We start from the raw sequence: 23,768 nt of genomic DNA, 5'->3' as shown, positions 1-23,768 counted from the left end.
AACCAGAGGTCCCCTCCTGCCTCAGCTCCTTTCCCTGTCTCTATCCTCCAGCTGGCAGGGCGTACGCCTGCTCTGCCACCGCTGCCCAGGTTGCCATGGTGAGCTGGCTGCCGACTGGCTCTTGGCTGGGGACCCAGGAGGCCTCCCCCGGCGGCCCTGCCTGAACCTCACCATGGCAGCCTGGCAGGAGGCAGTTAGGAGCAGGCACCCTGCCTTAGCTTCCCCTTCAGGTGCCCGGGCTGTGGGCTCCCCAGTGTCTGGCTGGATTTCCCCACCCTCACGTTAGGTGTCAGGGTGCAGGTATACCTGGTCCTTAGCAGCCCTGCGCCCGGCTTCTCCTCGTTTCCCTGGGGCCTGAGCCTCTGTGTGCATTTCTTCCTCCAGAGATTTGGGCTCAGAATCTTCACAGCTTTGGGCCTTGCAGCTCTGGGCTGCTCTTCAGCCTGGAGTAGCTATCCCCAGGTGTGGGACGGAGGTCAAGGGCAAAGCACAAGGCCTCAGGCTGTGTGTCTGCCTGTCCTGTCTGGTTGTTCCTGGTCTGTTCTTCCTCTGTCCGCCTGTCCCTCTGGTCAGCCTGTATGTGGAGCCACTGGCCAGCCTGGGTCTGTGTCTGTGATGGGTCGGTGCACACCTGTCTTGGTGAACTCACATCTTTCTGCCTTGCTCCTGAGTGCATGTGTGTGTTCGCCTCCATTTCTCTGGCCAGCCCATGTATCTGCCTCCTGGCCTCTTCGGGCTTGTCTTCTTTTCCTGTGTTCTGAGTTCAGGGGTGTGGGTTCCAGATCCCTGGCTGTTGCCCAGTTAGCCCCATGTCTTCCTATTTCTGACTCACCAGCAGCCCTGAGGTCTTTTCCCTGGAAGGGAGGAGTCAGGTGTGTGCTGTGGGTTGGGGGAAGACTCCTGCCCATCCTGCAGCGTTGAGGCAGGTACTGGGATTCTCCTGAGGAGGATCCTTTTAGGTGAATCATTCTCCCCAGCTTTTCTGGCCTGCTCAGGTAGGCGATGGGCAAACGCTTGGGGGCAGCAGCTGGCCTGGCCCTCCTCCCCTAGACTGAGACTGTAGCCAGGCACTGCTCCCACTGTGGGTGTGGACAACCTGACTCCCTCCCCTCCAAACCCAGGGCTTCTTCCGCCGCAGCATCCAGAAGAACATGGTGTACACGTGTCACCGGGACAAGAACTGCATCATCAACAAGGTGACCCGGAACCGCTGCCAGTACTGCCGACTGCAGAAGTGCTTCGAAGTGGGCATGTCCAAGGAGTGTGAGTGCCATAGGGCAGGGGCCGAGTCCCGCCTGAGTTGGGGTCTCAGATGCTCCTAAAGACCAAGGGAGCAGGGCTCTGTGGATGTTTGTGCACATGCATGAACACGCATGCCGTGGTGTGCGGGCTCACGGTTGAGGATGGTTTGTGTGTAGCTGCAAGGACCTGTTTGCGAGTCTGGCTGGCCGTGTGTCCACGGGCAGGTCTGTGCTCCGGGACCGTGTATGTGTAACCGTTCCTGTTTCTGCACGTCTGGCTGTGTGTGCTTGCGTATGTGTGCGTGTGTGCATGCTCCAGGATGGCTTTCTTCCAGGCCGTGCTTGGCTTTGGGGTGGGGCTCAGAGGCATAGGCAGTCCCTTCTGATTGTGAGTCTTAGGGGAGGGGCTTGAATTCTGAGGGGTGCTTGGCTGGACTTATGTGTGTATGTGGGGGTGGAAGGGCTGGCACAAGGATCCAAAAGCCATTGTCTAGTTAAGCCTGGGATTCAGAGTTGGAAGAAAGAATTGGGACTTCTCAGATCCCAGAGGAAACGGGGTTTCCACTTTGGGCTCAGCTGAGGCCTGATGGAGGGAGGGAGGGAAAGGCTGGACAGGGAGACCCTCTTGTGTTGAATCATGGGTGTTGCCGTGGTGACCGGTGATTGATGATGTCAGAGATAAATGACGCTGACAGACGCCTCCTTGTCTGCGTGGCCGTTGCCATGGAGCCTGAGCCTTGGGGGATGGGATGGGGGAGGGGGCTGCAGGACCCCCTAGCCCTTTGTGGGGAGGGCAGTGGGGAGGGGGCACGGGTGAGATGGTTCTGACTGTTGCACGAAGAGCCCCAGACAGGAATGGAGGGGACTGGAGTGTCCTGCCACAGGAGGCTGGGGGTGCCTTGTCCTGAGCCCAGGAAGTGGTGGGTCCTGCTGCAAGAGTGGGTGACAACTCAAGACCCACAAGCCTGGAACCCTTCGCTTAAGGGCTGTCACCTCCTCCTCTCTGTTTGTGCCACCTTCTGCTCTTTTCATGGCAGAAGGACCAGGGAGGGGACCCCTTCTCCCTCCCACCGCCAACTCCCCTTCTCCCTCCCACCGCCAACTCCCCCTCTCCCGGCTGCTCTGTGCCCCGGAGCTGAGCAGCTGCCATTTCAATAGAATTAAAGCTTCCGAATGATAAACGTCTTGTCACAGCTGCAATTTTCTCTTCCCAAATTATCCCCCCACTCTCCCTCTCCCTCTCCCTTCTCTCCCCTGCACTTTATTGAATTTGCAGAATCGACATGAGTGATCTCCAAATTATGCCAGCTACCCCCACCTCGCTACCCCCTCCCTAAGCCCCTCCCCCACCCTCTCTTCCTCCCTCGTCAGCAGCCACCACCACCAGCCCTGTGAGTGATTGTGTGTCTGGATAATCGGCTGGTAACGACCCCATCGCTTCTTTAAAGCCGAGTGGTGTGTGCGGCTCAGCGCCCCTGGTGATTTGTCAGCTCCCCAGCTAATGGGCCAAGAGATTCTCCCCGCCAGGCCCCCCACTCTCAGGCTGGGGAGCCCTACTCCCCACTTGCCCCAGGAGCTGCTCAGAGCCAGTCCCAAGGGACCCCCAGGGAGACTGCAGCTGGGAGGGCTGGGTGAGTGGAGGCGGGAGAAGGACCTTCCTGGGGAAAGAGGAGGCAGAGCACCTAGGAGGGAGGCACCGTCGCCTGGAGCGTGAGCTGGAGTAGACGCGTGGGGGACAGCATGCGGCTGGCTACGGGGTGTGGGGGGGTGTGTGCAGGGCCACAGCTGTGCTCATGGGGCTTCTGGGGCAGAACTTGATGTGTGGGTTGGGTGGGCATGGAGGGCTGGAGTGCGTGGCAATGCCTTGCCTGCCCGTGAACGCATGCTGTGTGCGCGTGCTTACAAGCCTGGGTGACCTCCTCAGCAGCTGGCAGCTCTCTGTCAGGCTGGGGGTGGATGAGGCCCTGAGCAGCCTGCAGCTGCCCTCTAACCCCCTCTGCCCTCCACAGCTGTGAGAAACGACCGAAACAAGAAGAAGAAGGAGGTGCCCAAGCCCGAGTGCTCTGAGAGCTACACGCTGACGCCGGAGGTGGGGGAGCTCATTGAGAAGGTGCGCAAAGCGCACCAGGAAACCTTCCCTGCCCTCTGCCAGCTGGGCAAATACACTACGGTATGGCTTTCCCCCGGCCTGCAGGGCGGGATTTGCCCAGGGCCACAGGGCCAGGACGGGCCCCTCTCAGGCACCCCTTCTTGTGCCAGGCATTTCCTCCTCCCCGCTGGCTGGATCTCTGCGTCCTTCCCTTCCCCTCTCTTGTCCCTCCTCCTGCTGCCTCTTCCCAAGGAGCTCCCAGGAAGTGAAGGCTGGGTAGAGGGCAGGCCTGTGGGGGCTGGAGCCAGGCCGAGAAGGGGTGCCGTGGAGAAGAAGGCCCTCACTCTCCCTCCTCCCCCAGAACAACAGCTCAGAACAACGTGTCTCTCTGGACATTGACCTCTGGGACAAGTTCAGTGAACTCTCCACCAAGTGCATCATTAAGACTGTGGAGTTCGCCAAGCAGCTGCCCGGCTTCACCACCCTCACCATCGCCGACCAGATCACCCTCCTCAAGGCTGCCTGCCTGGACATCCTGGTGAGGGTCTGCACCCTGGCCCCCAGGCACTGCCCCTGTGTCCTGGGTAGATGTCCTTCCAGCCAGACAGCCACCCTCCTAAATGTCTGTCTGCAATCAACCTGTCCAAATGCCCACCGCCCAAATGTCTGCCCTTCCTCTCCCCATATGTCCACCTGTCCACTCGTCTCCCTGTCCACTCAGCCACCTAGCAGCCAGATGTGCAGGAGCTCACCTGTTCACCCATACACATATCCAGCCACCCAGCCATCCATCCATTTAGCCAGTAATAAAGATTCACATAGGAGCCAGGTGCAGTGGCTCATACCTGTAATCCCAGCACTTTGGGAGGCCGAGCGAGGCAGGAGGATCACTTGAGGCTGGAAGTTCAAGACCACCCTGGGCAACATAGTGAGACCTTATTTCTGCAAAAAACTAAAAAGATTCACCTAGGATCCTCTGGCCAGTGTTCGAGCTGGGTGTCAGGAACCCAGCGGTGAATGCACCACCATCCCCTCTCTTGAAAACCTTCCATGTGAGGCAAGAGATAAGTCAACAGAGGTTGCAAAACTGATCAATGCTTCCTGGAGATTGGGGGAGGGCTTGTGGCTGCTTGGGCCTGAAGGATGATGTCTCAGAGGAGGTGACATCTAGGGGTTTGTAGAGGGGGAGGTGAGAGGGTAGCCCTAACTCAGGAGCAGGAAGTGAAAGACTTGCTGCTGTGAGGCCATGCTGAGCTCAGGGGACTGCCGGGCACTTCGTGAGCCTGAGGGTAGACTGGGCTGGAGGCTGGATGCAGGGGGTGGGGGCAGGAAGAGGTGGTGGGAACTGCCAAAGCCTAGGCTGGAGGGAGCACTCTCCTTCCTGCTGTCCCTGACAAGGGCTCGGTCCACCTGTTCCCTCTTGGTCACCTCCAGGGTGGGGAACCTGGGATTTGACGAGGCTGTCATTTCTTTTTATTTTTTTTCTTTTTTGTGATGGAGTTTCACTCTTGTCACCCAGGCTGGAGTGCAGTAGTATGATCTTGGCTCACTGCAGCCTGCAACTGCTGCCTCCCGGGTTCAAGTGATTCTCCTGCCTCAGCCTCCTGAGTAGCTGGGATTACAGGCACCCGCCACCACACCCGGCTAATTTTTGTATTTTTGTAGAGACGGGGTTTCACCATGTTGGCCAGGCCGGTCTCGAACTTCTGACCTCAGGTGATCCTCCCGCGTGAGCCGGCAGACTGTCATTTCTCCATGGGCACCTCTGAATGTTGAGGCGGGTAATGGGTGGGAGGTTTAGATTGTGCTGCCTGCAGGGGCTCCCATCCCCACGCCGTGGATGCAGGAGGCGCGGTCTGGGTTCCTGCAACCGCATTCAAGCCAATACACATTTACTGAGCGCCTATTGTGTACCTCATCCTGGGAGCTGTAGGAAGCAGCCCAGTGTTCCTTAGCTCCTAGAAATTCTAGGTCCCCTCTACATTGTCTGCATGCAGGCAGGATGACCTGGACCTGCACTATCCAGTACAGTAGCTGCTCACCACATGTGACTCTTTAAATTTAAATTAATTAAAATTAAACTCAATTCAGTTCCTCAGTTGCATTAGCCACATTTCAAGTACTCAGTAGACGCATGTGGCTGGTGGCTGAGGTATGGATGGTGCAGACGTAGAACCTTTCCATCATTGTAGAAAATTCTATCAGACAGCGTTGCTCCGGCCACCTGCCAAGTGGTCCTCCGGGAATGCTGGTGCCGAGTGCTCAGAGTGGGTTCGGGTTCAGTCCCTGAACCCAAGCATCCTCTGCACCCAGATCCTGCGGATCTGCACGCGGTACACACCCGAGCAGGACACCATGACCTTCTCGGACGGGCTGACCCTGAACCGGACCCAGATGCACAACGCTGGCTTCGGCCCCCTCACCGACCTGGTCTTTGCCTTCGCCAACCAGCTGCTGCCCCTGGAGATGGATGATGCAGAGACGGGGCTGCTCAGCGCCATCTGCCTCATCTGCGGAGGTGGGCAGGGGGCCTGGGTCTGGGGGCTGGGCTGGGACGGGGGTGCAGCCCTGGAGTCTCTTCCAGGGAGCTCTTTCAGGCCACCTCTGTTAGGTCTCTCTAGAGGTCAGGGTCTGGTCTGCAACTACACAGCAAGGGGGCCATGTGGGGCCTGGACTCCTGTTCCCGATTTCCGGGCAACACCCCTTCTAGGGAGGTTAAGAGTGAGGGTTTGAGGGTCGGACCAACCAGGGTCACCTCCTGGCCGATGCATGACCCTGAGCAGGTTGCTGAACTTCTCTGGGCCTCCGTTTCTGTACAGTGGGGGCGGTAACGGTCTCTAGCTCATGAGGTTGATGGGAGGATTACGGTGGTAACAGATACTGTGCAGGTGCCCAGAGCGAGCTCCAGTGCTTGTTAGTTGCTATTTTATTGTTGTGATTTCTGCCATTACATCTGGTTTCCAGAATAACAGGTGGGAGTGGGAGCCTGCCTGGGAACCCTCTCCCTGCTTGGGGATGGCACTGCCCATTTGGGGTCCCATCCCACGAACTGGGCTCAGGGAGGGTTTGGGGCACCCCCTCACCCTCAGCTCCCGTTGCTCCCTTTTAAGGGCCTCTGTACCCTGCAGCAGCAGAGACCCCATGCCCTGCCCTGTGTGGGGAGGCACCTGCGAGCTGCCCTCCTCCATGGCCTGGGCAGGCACGCCCCCCGGTGGCCGAGGCTGGGGGTGCAGCTGTGTTCCCAGCTGCTCAGGGAGTGGTTCTGCTTCCTCAGACCGCCAGGACCTGGAGCAGCCGGACCGGGTGGACATGCTGCAGGAGCCGCTGCTGGAGGCGCTAAAGGTCTACGTGCGGAAGCGGAGGCCCAGCCGCCCCCACATGTTCCCCAAGATGCTAATGAAGATTACTGACCTGCGAAGCATCAGCGCCAAGGGTGAGGCTCACAGACCTGGAGGGGTGCCGGCCCCCGACACCTGGCCCAGGCCCCCACATCCAAGCCAGCACCCCATGTCTTTGTGCCAGGACAACACAACACCTGTCCCCATCTGTGTCTAGGCCGAGGTCCCCTAGTGATTCCATTTTGCCGAGGTGGCCTGCCTGTGTCACCTTTGTGTGGTAGTTCAGATCGTGGCTCTGGAACCAGACGCGTGGGTGTGTGTCCTTGTGTGGGTCACTTAACAGCTCCTAGCTGCAGTTTCCCTTCTGAGGGGCGGGGATAACATTCGTGTTTACAGAGGAGTCAGGATAATCCCTAGCGCACAGCATAGAGGAAGGAAGGACTTGGCGTCAAGCCCAGGCCGCAGTCTGGCCCTGGAGCCGGAGTTCGGGACTACTTTGCCCCATTGCCACCAGCCTCTGGACTTGGGGGCTTAAGAGAGCTGGCTCATGTCAAAGAACTGAATCCCAAGAAAGATGCTAATATCAGCAGTATTGATCTTCCCACCTCGAGCCAGGCTCGCTGGGGCTGGGGGTGGGAGGGCTGGCCCAGCGTGCTGACCTCTGCCCCCTCCTTTCCTGCAGGGGCTGAGCGGGTGATCACGCTGAAGATGGAGATCCCGGGCTCCATGCCGCCTCTCATCCAGGAAATGTTGGAGAACTCAGAGGGCCTGGACACTCTGAGCGGACAGCCGGGGGGTGGGGGGCGGGACGGGGGTGGCCTGGCCCCCCCGCCAGGCAGCTGTAGCCCCAGCCTCAGCCCCAGCTCCAACAGAAGCAGCCCGGCCACCCACTCCCCGTGACCGCCCACGCCACATGGACACAGCCCTCGCCCTCCGCCCCGGCTTTTCTCTGCCTTTCTACCGACCATGTGACCCCGCAGCAGCCCTGCCCCGACCTGTCCTCCCGGGCAGTACTGGGGACCTTCCCTGGGGGACGGGGAGGGAGGAGGCAGCGACTCCTTGGACAGAGGCCTGGGCCCTCAGTGGACTGCCTGCTCCCACAGCCTGGGCTGACGTCAGAGGCCGAGGCCGGGAACTGAGTGAGGCCCCTGGTCCTCTGTCTCAGGATGGGTCCTGGGGGCCTCGTGTTCATCAAGACACCCCTCTGCCCAGCTCACCACATCTTCATCACCAGCAAACGCCAGGACTTGGCTCCCCCATCCTCAGAACTCACAAGCCATTGCTCCCCAGCTGGGGAACCTCAACCTCCCCCCTGCCTCGGTTGGTGACAGAGGGGGTGGGACAGGGGCGGGGGGTTCCCCCTGTACATACCCTGCCATACCAACCCCAGGTATTAATTCTCGCTGGTTTTGTTTTTATTTTAATTTTTTTGTTTTGATTTTTTTAATAAGAATTTTCATTTTAAGCACATTTATACTGAAGGAATTTGTGCTGTGTATTGGGGGGAGCTGGATCCAGAGCTGGAGGGGGTGGGTCCGAGGGAGGGAGTGGCTCGGAAGGGGCCCCCACTCTCCTTTCATGTCCCTGTGCCCCCCAGTTCTCCTCAGCCTTTTCCTCCTCAGTTTTCTCTTTAAAACTGTGAAGTACTAACTTTCCAAGGCCTGCCTTCCCCTCCCTCCCACTGGAGAAGCTGCCAGCCCCTTTCTCCCTCTGCCTGACCACTGGGTGTGGACGGTGTGGGGCAGCCCTGAAAGGACAGGCTCCTGGCCTTGGCACTTGCCTGCACCCACCATGAGGCATGGAGCAGGGGCAGAGCAAGGGCCCCGGGACACAGAGTTTTCCCAGACCTGGCTCCTTGGCAGAGCTGCCTCCTGTCAGGGCCCACATCATCTAGGCTCCCCAGCCCCCACTGTGAAGGGGCTGGCCAGGGGCCCGAGCTGCCCCCACCCCCGGCCTCAGCCACCAGCACCCCCATAGGGCCCCCAGACACCACACACATGCGCGTGCACGCACACACACACACACACACACACACACACTGGACAGTAGATGGGCCGACACACACTTGGCCCGAGTTCCTCCATTTCCCTGGCCTGCCCCCCACCCCCAACCTGTCCCACCCCCGTGCCCCCTCCTTACCCCGCAGGACGGGCCTACAGGGGGGTCTCCCCTCACCCCTGCACCCCCAGCTGGGGGAGCTGGCTCTGCCCCGACCTCCTTCACCAGGGGTTGGGGCCCCTTCCCCTGGAGCCCGTGGGTGCACCTGTTACTGTTGGGCTTTCCACTGAGATCTACTGGATAAAGAATAAAGTTCTATTTATTCTACACATGCCTCCAGCCTCGCTGCCTCCACCCCCTCCTCTTGGCGTCTGGTCTGGGGGCTTGGGATGGGTTTCGTCATGTGCTCTGGGCCTGTGATGGTCAGGAATGAGCACTGGGGCCAAGGGGCTGTCCAGGGCACCCTTCCAAGCTGCCTTCTGAGGCTTACCTTGTGCTGGGGTCTTTGGAGATGCTGAGAAGGAGAAAGTCCTGCCCCTTGGGAAGCCCTCAGTCTGGGGATCCACACTGCCCATGTCAAGGAGCCCCAGTCTGGGAGTGGGAGAGAAGAGGAGGAAAGCTGCCCCCACCTTCAGGGAACCCCCAGTCTGAGGGAGGAAGCTGGACCCACCCCTAGACATTTCTGGTCCTTGGGAAGCCTTCACCATCACAGCAGGAATGACAGATGGCACAGGAGCTGGGGTCAGGGACTCATAGAAACCTAACAAGAGGCCTGGCGCAGTGGCTCACGCCTGTAATTCCAGCACTTTGGGAGGCTGAGGTGGGCGGATCACTTGAGGTCAGGAGTTCAAAACCAGCCTGGCCAACATGGTGAAACCCCGTCTCTACTAAAAATACAAAAAAATTAGCTGGGCGTGGTGGCGGGCGCCTGTAATCCCAGCTATTAGGGAGGCTGAGGCAAGAGAATTGCTTGAACCTGGGAGCCGGAGCTTGCAGTGAGCCGAGATCGTGCCATTGCACTCCAGCCTGGGCGACAGAGCAGGACTCCGTCTCAAATAAGAAAGAAAGAAAGAAAAAGAAAGAAGGAAGGAAGGAAAGAAAGGAGAAAGGAAAGGGAAAGGAAGAAAGAGAAAGAAAGGGAAGGAAAGAAAGGTCAGAAAGGAAAGAAAGAAAGAAAGAAAAGAAAAAAGAAAGAAGAAAGAAACGAAAGAAAGAAAGAAAGAAAGAAGAAAGAAACTTAACAAGAACACAGGATTGGGATGGAAGCTGTGGGGGCCTAGCCGGGAGGGAGTAAGGCAAAGGGTTCCTTCTGCTAGAGGCTGCCTGCCATTTCTACGTTAACCACCAGGTGGCGGCAGCGCCTTGCTTGACTCACCGGCCGCCCGAGGCTGGAGGCAACCGTGGGGACCAAGGCGCTTTTCCTCCAGTAAATATTTTCTAACATCTTTACGAGTCTGAAATGAAATCTAACATACTGTACCTGTACACGTGATTTCACAGATCAACATGTTGTCACAACCGTATTATAAAGGATAAATTGAGGGGCAGTGCTATGTGTTTCAATACATTAATGCTTGCCCCTCTTTTGAATGAATACATTTGGATTTAAAAGAAGGTTGGAAGCCATTCTGTACAAGAAGCCCAGGAACATTAAAGAGCATGGGTGGATGTTGGAATAAAAATCGGCATGTTTGATCTATAATAAAACTATGCAAAAAAAGCCCAAACAAAACCCTTAATGGTTTTTTCTTTATCTTTTCTTTTCTTTTTTGAGACAGAGTCTTGCTGTGTCACCCAGGCTGGAGGGCAGTGGCGCAATCTCGGCTCACTGCAAGCTCCGCCTCCCGGGTTCACACCATTGCCATTCTCCTGCCTCAGCCTCCCCAGCAGCTGGGACTACTGGCACACGTCGCCACACCCGGCTAATTTTTGTATTTTTAGTAGAGACGGGGTTTCACTGTGTTGGCCGGGATGGTCTCGATCTCCTGACCTCATGATCCGCCCGCCTCGGCCTCCCAAAGTGCTGGGATTACAGGCGTGAGCCACCGTGCCCGGCCTCAAAACCCTTAACGTTTTACATGTAAAACAGGGTTTGGGCCCAGGGTTTTCACTTATGCCAATGTCCAGTTGGACATTCTAAAGTTGTGCCTGAGGTTGGGCGCAGTGGTGCAAGCCTGTAATCTCAGAACTTTGGGAGGCAGAGGCTGACGGATCACTTGAGTCCAGGAGTTCAAGACCAGCCTGGGCAACATGGTGAAACCCTGCCTCTACAAAAAAAATTACAAAAATTAGCCCAGTCTTGTAGTGTGCATCTGTGGTGTCAGCTACTTAGGGGGGTGCTCAGGTGGGAGAGTTGCTGGATCCCTGGAGGTTGAGGCTGCAGTGAGCCGTGATAACACCACTGCACTCTAGTCTGGGCAACAGATGGAGACCCTGTCTCAAAGAATAAAAATAAAAACAAAAACGTTGTGCCAAGCAGGTTTTTATTTCAAGAGGATATCTTGACGTCCATAGCCCTTGCCCACTAAATGCCAATGGGGTCCCCCATCATTGTGAAAACAAAGCAGTGGCCCCCACATTTACAAAATGCCCCTTGGGGTAGTGCCTTTGCTGTTGGGAACCTCTAGTCTTGGGGTTGTCCTCAGTGGTCCACAGTTCACTGCTGTCGGGCAGAGTTGCTCAGCTTCAGCACCAATGTGAAGATCTGAGCCAGGTTGTGGGGGCTGTCCTGTGCATTGCAGGATGCTAAGCAACATCTCCAACCTTCCGCCCATGAAACCCTAGTGGTGCTTCTCCCCCACCCCAGCTGTAACAACCAAATATGTCTCCAGACACTGCTAAACGCCCCCCTGGGAGGCAAAATCAGCCCCAGGTGAGATCCACTGCTGTGGAGTGTGGTCCTCCAGGGCTGATGTGCTTTGCACTGAGCCAGGGCCCATCCTCCGCAGAGAGACTGAGCCAGAGGAAGGTGACCGGGATGCCACCTGGGCAGAGCTGCAACAGGCTTGACAGGCCTACGGGAGTGCAGGGCAGAGGCACTGAATCAGGCTTGGGGCAGGGCTCAGAAGCCTTCCTGGAAGAGGTGGCCCCTCTCAGCTAAATCTCTTTTTAATTTAATTTTATTTATTTTGAGACGGAGTCTCCCCCTGTAGCCGAGGCTCATTGCTAAATCTCTAGAGGAAAGAATTGGCTAGGTGGGTGCAGATTTGGAAGACTTAGTATGAAAAAAAGAATGTAAACTATCTCCTTAATACTTTTTAATATCAATGAGGCATTAAGATGAAAATATTTTGGATGTGCTAGGTTAAATAAAATACGTGACTAAAATTAATTTCACTTGTTTCCTTTTACCTTTTTAATGTGGCTAATGAAAAACTTGAAACTACATACATGGCTCACGTGCTATTTCCATCGGATGATGCTGATCTTGAACATCACCTGACACACAGTAGGTACCCTACAAATATTTGTTGAATGAATACATCTGGAAAACAGTGGCACAGCCCCATCTGGGTTTGTGTGGAGGGGTCTGGGTTGTGGACACAGAACTGTCATCAGAGAGATGGTGCCCACCATAGCATGGATAGTGTTCGGGCATGGCAGTGGTGTAGGCCTGGGGACACCTTCAGTTTCTCATCCAACACATATTTACTGAGCACATACTACGTGCCATGGAAGGGGAGAGAGCAATGCCATCCTGCAGGAGAAGTGCTTTCCCTAGGGAAGCGAGGGGCATCCAGCTCTGTCTTGGGGTGGGGGCTACCAGGGGAGCCCTCTCCTTGAAGGTGTCTGTTTTCTTCCCAAGTGACAACAATAGGTGGGTGGGCATTAGCTAGGGGAGGAGAAGGCTGCAGGAAGCAGCGGCTACTCTGGGCAAAGGAACAGCACGTTCAAACGCTTGGCAGCAAGCGGGTCTGGTGCTTGTTAGAACAGAAAATTCCCTATGGTTCTGAGCACACCTGGAAGCCGGTGCTGTGGGGTCGAAGGCCTGACAGGGGCAGGGCTTCAGAAGGAAGCTTTGTGAAGGCGCTTGACTCACCCTGAGGGCAGGGGTGCTGCCCTCAGTCCCGGGTTTAAGTGGGGGGGGGGGGGGCTATTCAGAAACACCTCCCACTGCTGTGTGGGGCACAGGAGAGCTGAGAAAGACGCCAGGAACTCAGAAGGACAGGGTGGGGTGATGGCGGGGGAACGCACAGCCTGGTAGGCAGGATGCGGTGAGGCCCTCAAGGTGCAGTCCGATGACGGCCCCTGGATTTCTCGCTTAGGTCCTGGGTGATCTTATGGAGAGCAGCCCACTGGCTGGTGAAGGGGGAGGGCAGACGGGAGGGGAGACACAGGAGGGGGATGCGCTGCATAGGCAGCAGCTCTTCGAATGCCCGCAAGTAGGAAGAAGGGGGTGGTTGGAAGGGAAGGCAGGGCCGGGAGCGCGTGTGTTTTGGGAGCTTTCTCCTGAGGACAGAAGGGACTTTCCCGTTTATAGCCTGGGGGAGCAGTAGCGGCGGGGAGGATGAAGATGGAGGAGGGCGGCATAACACACGTCTGGGTTGCCCTCTGGCCCGCCGCCCACCCCCACCCCACCTCCATGAAAGCGCCCAGCCCCCGCCTCGCCACAAGGGGTACAGTGAGGACGCTGCTCATAGGCTCCCGAGGATTGAGGCCTGCCCGGGGAAACGGAGCCTCTCCTCCTCTTCCCTCCCTGGGCGGGGTCTCTTGGGAACGGGGACAGACCTCCTGTGATGCCCTGGCAGGTGGGCTGGGTTAGGGTGGTAGGGAGGGAGCCATTGTGGCTGCAGCTGGCATCGGATCCTGGCCGCCCCCGCAGTGCATATCAGAGATCACACACACACGCGTGCACACACAGAGGTCACGCAGGATGTACACATGCACACATAGCGCACAAGGATGTTTCTGTGTACAGGTGTGCACACGCAGCCCACACAGAATGGACATGTGCGTGTGTGCACAATGCACTCACACAAAGCTCACAAGGATGTGAGTACACAGCTCTCACGGGCATATGTTTCTGTGTGCATGTGCACACAGCTCACCCGGGAGGGTTACGTGTGTCTGTGTGCACAAGTGGGCCTCACGCAGGGTGTAGACACGCGCGCACATGCACAGCGCTCACACAGGGTGTACAGGTGCGCGTGCACACAGCTCACAGTGCTTATGTGTCCGTGTATGCACACTCGCAGAGAGCCCACAGGGGGACCACTCTCTCTCTGAACACAGAGAGTGCCTGAGAATGCTGGCATCACAGTTGTTTTTGTCCCCAGTAAAACAACCACTCTCCACCTTCCGCTCTGTTCTCCCCCTCGGGTCCACTCTCTCTCAGGGTCCTGGTCGCCTTCCTTTCCACCTGGGTGGTGGCATCCAGGATCTGCCTGAGTTCATTCTCCGTCCCCAGCCCGGCCTGCCCCAGGTGCCGCCGGCAGCCACTGGGAGGCAGTACGAGGCAAGTGCGATGCCGCCCGCGGGCCGTCCCCACAACGCGTCTCCTGCCGGGGCAGGTCCCGCGACAGCTCTGGTGGAAGCAGCTTCCGGCTTCTGCGGTGCGGGCGGAGGTGGCGGGGTCCGGCCCTCGCCGTCCAGTCCGCGCGAGGCGGTGCCCGCCCCTAGATGGCCAGATCTCGGCGGCCGGTGGCCGGTGACGCCTTGCCGCGGCCGCTGCCGCCCTCGCGGAGGCTGGCCGGCGCCGGGTGCGCATAGGCCGGCGGGGCGCAGGGCTCGGGGCCGGGGCGCCGGGAGGGCAGGGCCGGTGGCGGAGGTGGCGGCGGCGGCGGGTGCAGCTTCTGCGCCTCTTCGTGTGCACGGTTGCAGCGGTTGTCACGCTCCCCGGCGCGCGGGCGGCCCTTCCAGAGCAGGTGGCCCAGCTCGGCTACGCTGAGCAGCGCCGACAGCAGCCCCACCGCGAAATAGAAGAGCACGAAGACGGTCTTCTCGGTGGGCCGGCTCACGAAGCAGTCGACCGTGTGCGGGCAGGGCGGACCGGCGCACGCGAAGTGCGGGGCCACGCGGAAGCCGTAGAGCAGCGCCTGGCCGCCTAGGAAGGTCAGCTCGGCCAGCAGGCGCAGCGCCACGCTCAGCAGGTAGCAGCGGCGCGCGCGGCGGGCGCGCAGGGCGCACGGCGCGCACTGGGCCTCGGGCAGTCCGGGGGCGCACTGCGCCGCCGCCTCAGCGCCGCCCGCCTCCTTGCCTGCCCGGTGCATGGAGTAGACGACGAACAGCACCGGGGGCGCCGAGAGCAGCAGGATGTGGAAGAGCCAGAAGCGGTAGTGGGAGACCGGGAAGGCGCGGTCGTAGCAGGTCTGGCGACAGCCCGGCTGCAGCGTGTTGCACACGAACTCCTCTTGCTCGTCCTCGAACACGGCGCCGCCCACCGTGGCCAGTACCAGGATGCGGAAGATCAGCATGACCACCAGCCAGAGGCGGCCCACGAGCGGCGACTGCAGCTGCACGGCGTCCAGCAGCGAGCCCAGGAACGCCCACTCCCCCATGGCGCTGGGGACGCGGGGCGGGGAGTCAGGGGATGGGGCAAGTCAGGGACCCCTGCCCCTTCCAAGCCCATCGGGGTGGGGTCCGTTGGACCTTCTCTGACTTCAGGGTGAGTCGTGAGGTAGGAGAGGCCCGGGTTTAGCGATGAGACCAGTATGAAACGGAGGGCCACGGGAGGGCCCGAGGGGAGCAGGCGACGCTCAGCTATGGGTTCCCTTCTCTTTGGGGCCGATGGGTGCTGGGGAGGATCCCCCATTTGCATTTTAGCCGCACCCCCTGAGCCGTCTCCGTTCGACCCTGGGATCCTCCAGATCCCAGATTCTTAGGAAGGACCTTGGAGATCAGCTGGACCAGCCCCTGACTTGCCTGGTTTCGGAAGCGGAAACCCAGCGGTGCCCTCAGCTGTCAAGGATGCTGTGGGAAGAGTGGAGCCTCGAACCCGAGCCTCTAGACCCAATTTGGTGCCCATGGGAGGAGTGGGAGTCGCAGAGGCAGCGAGACCACTCCTTTCTTGGCCCACCATTTCTCTCACCATTTTTACTGCAGTGAACTCCTCTCAGGGTGGGGGGCTGGTACAGAGGCAACTCCGCTTTCATAACTGTCACGGGGTCCTTTGTCGGAGGTGTCCCTGCCCTCCTACCCCAGCGTGGTGGGAGTGCGAGGCCAGGCTTCTCCCTCCTCCCCGGCCTCCTGTGCCTCCAGCCTCCACATCTCCTGAGAGCCTCCCCACCCCACACTTACACAGGTCCCCACACGCCCCTGGTGCCCCTAAACCGCCACCCAACCCCACTCACCCTGGGGCTGGGACTGGGGTGTCAGAGCTGAGCCAGGGACCTTGGGAGGTGGCTGGGACCGGCGCCTCCTGCTCCCTATTTCATTTTCCCTTTCGGATTTGGCCAGGATGGAGGACAGGACAGGATGGCTGAGAGGGGCTAGCGCTCCCCCTTCTCTTAAAGGAACAGGGTGACCCTGCTGGCTGGCTCCGCCCTTGGGAACAGGCACGGACCACGCCCTTTGCTGGGCTCTGTGGCCCTCACTTTTTAGCTAAATTTCCATCTGGAAATGGGGGAGGGGGGTAACCAGAGCCACATCCTTTATCGAGGAAGCTGGGGGATTCCTAGAAGCCCTTCCCAGACAGACCCTCAGTCTGGAGCCTAGATCCACTACGCACTAACCATGCCCTGTGAAGATGGTCTTTGGGGACAGAGGGAGGTTTGGTGCTGGAGTTTAAGGGGCAGCAAACATCTAGCAGCTTCTGGTTCCAGCTTTGCCACCGCTCACCTTGGACAAATCATTCGGCGGTCCTGAGCCAGGCTTTCCTGCCTTGTCAACAAAGGCGGCCAGTCCAGCTGACCCCCAGGTTTCCTTCCAGCTTTACATCTTTTTTGGAACAGGGTCTCTCTACATAGCCCAGGTCGATCTTGAACTCCTGGCTTCAAGTGATCCTCACACCTTAGCCTCCTGAGTAGCTGGGATTCTCTACTTCTTAATATTGAATTCCCAACCATATTACAGAGAACCAAAAAAACCCTCGTGCCTGCAAAAAAAAAAAAAAAAAAAAAAAAAAATTCCCATATGGAAAACCATTAAAATATCCCAAGTGCCTGGCTTTGGTAGTCAAATAAAATCTTTGGTTTCCTTCCCACTTTTCTGTTATTTCCAGCTTTACTATAATGAACATGTTATTTATTTTTTTTTAATTTGTTTGTTTTGAGATGGAGTCTAGCTCTGTCGCCCAGGCTGGAGTGCAGTGGCACGATCTTGGCTGAATGCAACCTCCGCCTCCCGGGTTCAAGCGATTCTCCTGCCTCAGCCTCCCCAGTAGCTGGGATTACAGGCGTGCGCCACCACGCCCGGCTAATTTTTGTATTTTTAGTAGAGGTGGGGTTTTGCCATGTTGGCCAGGCTGATCTCGAACTCTTGACCTCAAACAATCCGCCCATCTCAGCCTCCCAAAGTGCCGGGATTACAGGCGTGAGCTACCACGCCTGGCCTAACATGTTATTTTATTATTTATTTATTTATTTATTGAGACAGAGTTTTGCTCTTGTTGCCCAGGCTGGAGCGCAGTGGTGTGATCTCAGCTCACCGCAACCTCCGCCTCCCGGGTTCAAGCGATTCTCCTGCCTCAGCCTCCTGAATAGCTGGGATTACAGGCATGCGCCACCATGCCCAGCTAATTTTGTATTTTTAGTAGAGATAGGATCTCTCCGTGTTGGTCAGGCTGGTCTCGAAATCCTGACCTCAGGTGATCCACCTGCCTCGGCCTCCCAAAGTGCTGGGATTACAGGCTTGAGTCACCGCTCCCAGCCTCATGTTATTTTATAATGTGAAAAATAGGACCTTTTCCCCCCCAGAAGGCTCTGAATTGAGAGTTCCCTCCTACTTCCCTGGGTGGCGGGGGAAGCTGTTTTATAGAGAAGGGAGTAAGGGTGACCGACGGTGATCTGAGTGGTCAGGGAGGGGACACTCCAGGCTGAGATGTTTGGTTGTCTGCTCTGCCTTCCTAGGGGTCTGCCTGAGTGTATAGCAAAACCCGCTTCACCTATCCACCTGCTGGGCCAGTCCCCGTGTGGAACCCCATTAGCTCCATATGCCAACGAGCTCATTCGATTCTGTCAATGGTGGCATGAGGGCACTATTTACACCAGGAGAAACTGAGACTCAGAGGGTCTAAGCCACTCGCCTGCTGTCGCGCAGCCGGTAAATAGCAGATCCAGGCCTATGCGAGGCCCAACTAGTTCTTGAGCCCAAGCTCTTGAGCCTTTCATGGAACTGTCCTCCATCCAGCCTGGCTGGGCTTCCCAGGTGGTGTCCCAGGGCCTGACAGTCCCCAGGAGGGGTTGCCTCTATGCCAGCCTTGTGTGGGGCTGGTGGGTGCAGGCACTGGAGGGAGGTCGTGCCTGCCCCTCTGAAGAAGGGCAGCAGGACTCACCTCCTTGGTCACAGTTCCTCTCCCTGTCAGCCATGGGTGCCTATGTGGTTTTCCATCTGCTGACGCAGACCCCCAGGTCCACTTTCAGGAAGGGGAAGGCACGTACCCTTCACCCACCACTCCCTCCAGCTCAGGGGCCCAGCCCCCACAGGAAAAACTCTAGGTAAACTCCTGCTTGTGTGTGTTGGGGAACCCTCCTGCCCTCGTGCAGGCTTCCCTTGGGAGTGGGCCTGGGTGGGGGACGCTGCCCTGGAGAAAGTCCAAGGGAAAAAGCACATGCTGGAGCCCCAGATTCTGAAAACAGGATGTGGGTTGGGGGCGCTGCTGGCCTCACCCTCCCGACCTCCCTCTGCCCCTGGCAAAGCTGCTACGGGCCCCCTGCCCCCAGCCACAGGGGCTCAGGGTCACACCTCATCTCCCTTGACTGTCCAGGAATGGTCCCCACCCCGTCCTGTCCCGTGGCTCCTGCTGGGTCAGGCCATTGGCGCCACCTGGAAAAAGCCCATCAGACCTGAGGGAATGGAAAGCAGCTGAGGCGGTGGGCCAGGGTGGGGCGGGAAGTGGAGAGCCTACAGTCACCCTGTGCTGTCTGCAGCCTGTGATGCCACAGGGCCAGACCCAGAGACTCTACAATCTCAGGCCCGGTCCTCCTTCCCTGATAGCGCCATCCAGCCTGAGAGGAGGTGTTGCTGACGCTGCCTCGATCTGGCAGTCAGTGGCCCATTCTTGGCCATGCTTAAAGACTGGGGCCGGGGGCTAGGTGCAGCGGCTCACGCCTGTAATCCCAGCACTTTGGGAGGCTGAGGCAGGCGGATCACAAGGTCAGGAGATCGAGACCATCCTGGCTAACACGGTGAAACCCCGTCTCTACTAAAAAATACAAAAAATTAGCCGGGTGTCGTGGCGGGCGCCTGTAGTCCCAGCTACTTGGGAGGCTCAGGCAGGAGAATGGCGTGAACCTGAGAGGCGGAGCTTGCAGTAAGCCGAGATGGCACCACTGCACTCCAGCCTGGGCAACAGAGCAAGACTCCATCTCAAAAAAGAAAAAAAAAAAATCTGGGGCTGGGCTGAGAGGCCATTCCTGCCTCGCTCTGGTCTCTGTTCCAGACACCTCTCCCTGGCCATCGGATTGTGGGGCCACTGCTCACGTAAGACACACATAGGTGCACGTATGTGTTTGTACCCAGTAACTATCAGCCATGGTCAACCCCACCATGTTCTTCAACATCGCCGCTGACAGTGAGCCCTTGGGCTGTGTCGCCTTCGAGCTGTTTGCAGACAAGTTTCCAAAGACAGCAGAAAACTTTGGTGCTCTGAGCACTGGAGAGAAAGGGTTTGGTTATAAGAGTTCCTGCTTTCACAGAATTATTCCAGGGTTTATGTGTCAGGGTGGTGGCTTCACATGCCATAATGGCACTGGTGGCAAGTCCATCTGCAGGGAGAAATCTGATGATGAGAACTTCTTCCTGAAGCATACAGTCCTGGCATCTTGTCCATGGCAAATGCTGGACCCAACACAAACCGTTCCCAGTTTTTCATCTGCATTGCCAAGACTGAGTGGTTGGATGGCAAGGGTGTGGTCTTTGGCAAGGTGAAAGAAGGCATGAATATTGCAGAGGCCAGGGAGCGCTTTGGGTCCAGGAATGGCAAGACCGGCAAGATCACCATTGCTGACTGTGGGCAACTCTAATGAGTTTGACTTGTGTTTTATCCTAACCACCAGCCCATTCCTTCTGTAGCTCAGGAGAGCACCCTTCACCCCATTTGCTCACAGTATCCTAGAATCTTTGTGCTCTCGCTCAGTTCGCTTTGAGTTCCCTGTTTTCCTTGTTCGTTTCCATGCCTTAGCTGGATTGCAGAATTAAGCTTATGATTATGAAATAAAAACTAACTAAATAAATAAAAATAAATTATTTGTAAGGCCTGGCATGGTGGCTCATGCCTGTAATCCCAGCACTTTGGGAGGCCGAGGCGGGTGGATCACCTGAGGTCAGGAGTTCGAGACCAGCCTGGCCAACATGGTGAAATCCCATCTCTACTAAAAAATACAAAAATTAGCTGGGCATGGTGGCACATGCCCGTATTCCCAGCTAGTCAGGAGAATCGCTTGAACTCAGGAGGTGGAGGTTGCAGTGAGCCAAGATCGCGCCACTGCAGGCCAACCTGGGCGACAGAGGGAGACTCTATCTCAAAAAAAAAAAAAATTATTTGTAGAGATGAGGGTCTTGCCATGTTGCCCAGGCTGGCCTGGAACTCCTGGGCTCAATTGATCCGCCAGCCTTGGCCTCTCAAAGTGCTAGGATCACAAGTATGAGCCACCATGCCTGGCCACTTATTTTTTATTGTTATTTATTTATTTATTCTATTTACTGACATCCTTGAGCCATCACACTGCTGTTTTGTCTCCTGTGCCCTGCTAACATTTTAAAAAGTCCTTACAGAAATGCTCTCTTTTCGTGAGGCTTTCCCCAGCTGCCCTAGCAGAAATTTACCCCTCTGTTTCCTGTCCCTTCTCAGCTTTATTTCCTTTGTATTGACTACTACATAACCACACACACACACACACACACACACACACACACACACACACACACACACACACACACACACACACACACATATATATAGAGAGAGAGACGGAGCCTCACTCTGTCACCCAAGCTGGAGTGCAATGGCACGATCTCAGTTCACTGCAACCTCCGCCTCCCAGGTTCAAGCAGTTCTGCCTCAGCCTCCCGAGTAGCTGGGATTACAGGCATCCACCACAACGCCCGGCTAATTTTTGTATTTTTAGTAGTGACGAGGTTTCACCATGTTGGCCAGGCTGGTCTGGAACTCCTGACCTGAAATAATCCACCTGCCTAGGCCTCACAAAGTGCTGGGATTATAGGGGTGAGCCACCGCACCTGGCCAATTTTATCTTTTTCTTATGTATCCTGTTTAGCGTCCATCTCTCCCAACAGCACAGGTGATCCACAGGGAAGGAATTTTTGGTGCTCTGCTTACTGTCCCGTCCCCAGCACCTGGAATGGTTGGGGGCACACAGTGGATGCTCAGTAGATGTTTGTTGGGTGGATGAATGAAGTGGGTGGAAGTTTCTGCCCTAAGGTGATAAGAACTCTGCGTGTCTCAGGTCTCAACTGCTGGCTCTGGTCTCCTCTAGGGCTGTAGGCATTTAAGTGGCCAATCCAGTCTCAGGTCAGCAATCAGAATTTCCCATCCTAGATAGAAACAAGAACTCAAAAATGGATTCATGGTAAACACCTGACCCCTGCTCCGCTGGCCTTGGGTCCATGCCTGGGTGGGAGAGGGAAGGGGTGGAGGGCGGCAGAGTTGGCTCTTCTTGGTCCCTTCTGGTTCTTCTGCACCCTCCCCAACCTGGCTGCAGCTTCTGACCCTTCATATTCTTCCCAGCGCCCTGAAAACCTTCCAGACCAGATGACTTCTGCCACCCCAGGGTGGCCCCACCTCCTGGCTCTTGCCTTGGAGCTTGCCTTTGGCTCCCTATGGACCCCTGGGGCCCTGCGTTTTCAACACCTGGGACCCGCCTTCGCATCTAGCCTTTGCTCCCTCCTTTGGCTCCATGATTATTTAAGATTAGGTTTGGGGCCGGGTGCGGTGGCTCACGCCTGTAATCCCGGCACTTTGGGAGGCTGAGGTGGGCGGATCACAAGGTCAGGAGGTTGAGACCATCCTGGCTAACACATGGTAAAACCCCGTCTCTACTAAAAATACAAAAAAATTAGCCAGGCGTGGTGGCGGGCACCTGTAGTCCCAGCTATTTGGGGGGCTGAGGCAGGAGAATGGCGTGAACCCGGGAGGCAGAGGTTGCAGTGAGCTGAGATCGTGCCATTGCACTCCAGCCTGGATGACAGAGCAAGACTCTGTCTTAAAAAAAAAAAAAAAAATTAGGTTTGGATGGAACAACAATTCCAAACAGTGGCTTAAGCAAGAGAGAAGTTTGTTTCTCTCTCACATAAAAACTCTGCCCCAGCTGGGTGCGGTGGCTCATGCCTGTAATCCTAGCACTTTGGGAGGCCTAGAGGGGCGGATCACCTGAGGTCAGGAGTTCAAGACCAGCCTGGCCAACACGGTGAAACCCCATCTCTACTAAAAATACAAAAATTAGCCGGGCGTGGTGGTGCACGCCTGTAATCCCAGCTACTCAGGAGGCTAAAGCAGGAGAATCGCTTGAACCCTGGGGCGGAAGTTGCAGTGAGCTGCAACATTGCACTCTAGCCTGGGCAACAGAGCGAAACGCGGTCTTAAAAAAAAAAGGGCTGGGCGCGGTGGCTCACACCTGTAATCCTAGCAGTTTGGGAGGCCGAGGTGGGCGGATCACCTGAGGTCAGGAGTTCGAGACCAACCTGGCCAACATAGTGAAACCAGGTCTTTACCAATAGCCGGGCGTGGTGGCACGTGCCTGCAATCCCAGCTACTCGGGAGGCTGAGGCAGGGGAATCGTTTGAACTCAGGAGGTGGAGGTTGCAGTGCGCCCAGATTGGGACACTGCACTCCAGCCTGGGCGACAGAGAGAGACTCCATCTCAAAAGAAAAAAAAAAAAAAAGAAAAAAAATCCTGCCCCATGGAGTCCTCAGGGGCGCGGGCACCTCGCTGCCCCGCCCACAGCCCCATGCTCTCTCCCTCTCGCTCTCTCTCTCTCTCTCTCCCCCTGTCTCAGAAAAGGGCCGGGAAGTGGCCACTTTACCGATTTGCTCACATGTCATTGGGTAGGATGAGCCCCAAGACCACACCTATCCGCAAGGGATGCTGGGAAATGTAGTCTTTATTCTTGTAACCAGGAGGGAGCAGGGAGACTCCCTCGCTGTCACAGATCTGCTTCTGGCATTGGTCCCCCACGCTGACATGGGTCGTTGGACTCACTGGGTTCCTCCCAAGTCTTTGCCCCCATTAGCTGCTCTGGAGGAAGAAGGAAGCCTCCACAGTCTTGCCTGTCACCTTGTCCCTAGGTGCACCTTCCAAACCACTGCACCTCTGGGCTTTCCTTCACACCCCTCTGCCAAGCCTCATCCCTTCTTTACCGTCCTTGGGCAGAAGGGTCATTTCCTCCGAGGGGAGCTCCTGCGTTTTCGCCCATTTTTAGGTTGCACATGTAGCAACCTTGCTCTGGAAAGACAATGAGTGTACCTGAAGGTGGCTGGGGCCTGCGGTAGCCTCTTCTTAGTGACCAAGGGGCTTGGGAGTCCCTTTCTTCCTTTCCTTGAAAGCCCTTCTTTTTCCTGAAAGAGTGAACTGACAGGTGAGAGAAATTGCTTTGGGATTGGGGCTGGGGCAGGGGAAGGATTTGAGTCATCAAGAGGCATTTTTCAGAGTCCCTCCTCCACACCCCCCCACCACCACCCCTTCACCGTGCAGCTCTGAATGGCCTGTGTTTTTGTACATGTCAAGATGTGTAAGCAATCACTATCACTGCCTGTAGCCTGGGGTCCTGATCCTTTTTCCATCACCCCAGCCTCATGATCCTGGACTTGGTCTGGGATGGAGAGTACTCCGAGATCCCTTCCCTTCCAGAGTCTCTCAAGGGGGACTAAGCAGGTCAGTAGTGCAATCAGATCAGCTCAAGATCAGTGGACCCACAGACCACTGAAGCTCCCTCCCTGAAAACAATTCTGGACCCAAAGGGCTGTGCTTGGCACAGGCCCTGGAAAGT

General features: G+C 56.9%; 2 protein-coding genes and 1 pseudogene across 10 annotated transcripts in view; 2 read left to right on the top strand and 1 right to left on the bottom strand.

Moving 5' to 3' along the window:
* Positions 1 to 8,993, top strand: part of RARA (retinoic acid receptor alpha) — a 48,438-nt gene extending 39,445 nt beyond the window's left edge. For 5 of the 9 annotated variants that reach the window (XM_019027971.3, XM_019027970.4, XM_019027973.3 and 2 more), the window contains 6 exons: positions 1,122 to 1,263; positions 3,251 to 3,411; positions 3,692 to 3,868; positions 5,644 to 5,848; positions 6,605 to 6,763; positions 7,351 to 8,993. In XM_019027971.3, the coding sequence (XP_018883516.1) occupies positions 1,122 to 1,263; positions 3,251 to 3,411; positions 3,692 to 3,868; positions 5,644 to 5,848; positions 6,605 to 6,763; positions 7,351 to 7,568 (1,062 nt within the window). In that variant the 3' untranslated portion in view covers positions 7,569 to 8,993. The remainder of the gene's footprint in view (positions 1 to 1,121; positions 1,264 to 3,250; positions 3,412 to 3,691; positions 3,869 to 5,643; positions 5,849 to 6,604; positions 6,764 to 7,350) is intronic. The other 4 variants (XM_063706408.1, XM_063706409.1, XM_055388246.2 and 1 more) reach the window with 1 other exon arrangement.
* Positions 8,994 to 11,818: 2,825 nt separating this feature from the next.
* GJD3 (gap junction protein delta 3) lies at positions 11,819 to 16,799 on the bottom strand. Its single transcript, XM_004041769.5, has one exon. The coding sequence runs from the start codon at positions 15,161 to 15,163 to the stop codon at positions 14,282 to 14,284; it is 882 nt and encodes a 293-aa protein (XP_004041817.3). The 5' UTR covers positions 15,164 to 16,799; the 3' UTR covers positions 11,819 to 14,281.
* Positions 16,800 to 18,684: 1,885 nt separating this feature from the next.
* On the top strand, positions 18,685 to 20,023 carry LOC129533773 (peptidyl-prolyl cis-trans isomerase A-like; annotated as a pseudogene).
* Positions 20,024 to 23,768: the final 3,745 nt, after the last annotated feature.

Source organism: Gorilla gorilla, chromosome 4, assembly GCF_029281585.2.
Source record: "Gorilla gorilla gorilla isolate KB3781 chromosome 4, NHGRI_mGorGor1-v2.1_pri, whole genome shotgun sequence".
NCBI classification, from domain to species: domain Eukaryota; kingdom Metazoa; phylum Chordata; class Mammalia; order Primates; family Hominidae; genus Gorilla; species Gorilla gorilla.
Note: the sequence above shows the minus strand (reverse complement) of the source record. Positions and strands in the feature narration are given on the sequence as shown.

What these genes read in the sequence shown, in the direction of transcription:
- GJD3 (XM_004041769.5), bottom strand. Translation starts at nt 15,163, where the DNA reads ATGGGGGAGTGGGCGTTCCTGGGCTCGCTGCTGGACGCCGTGCAGCTG.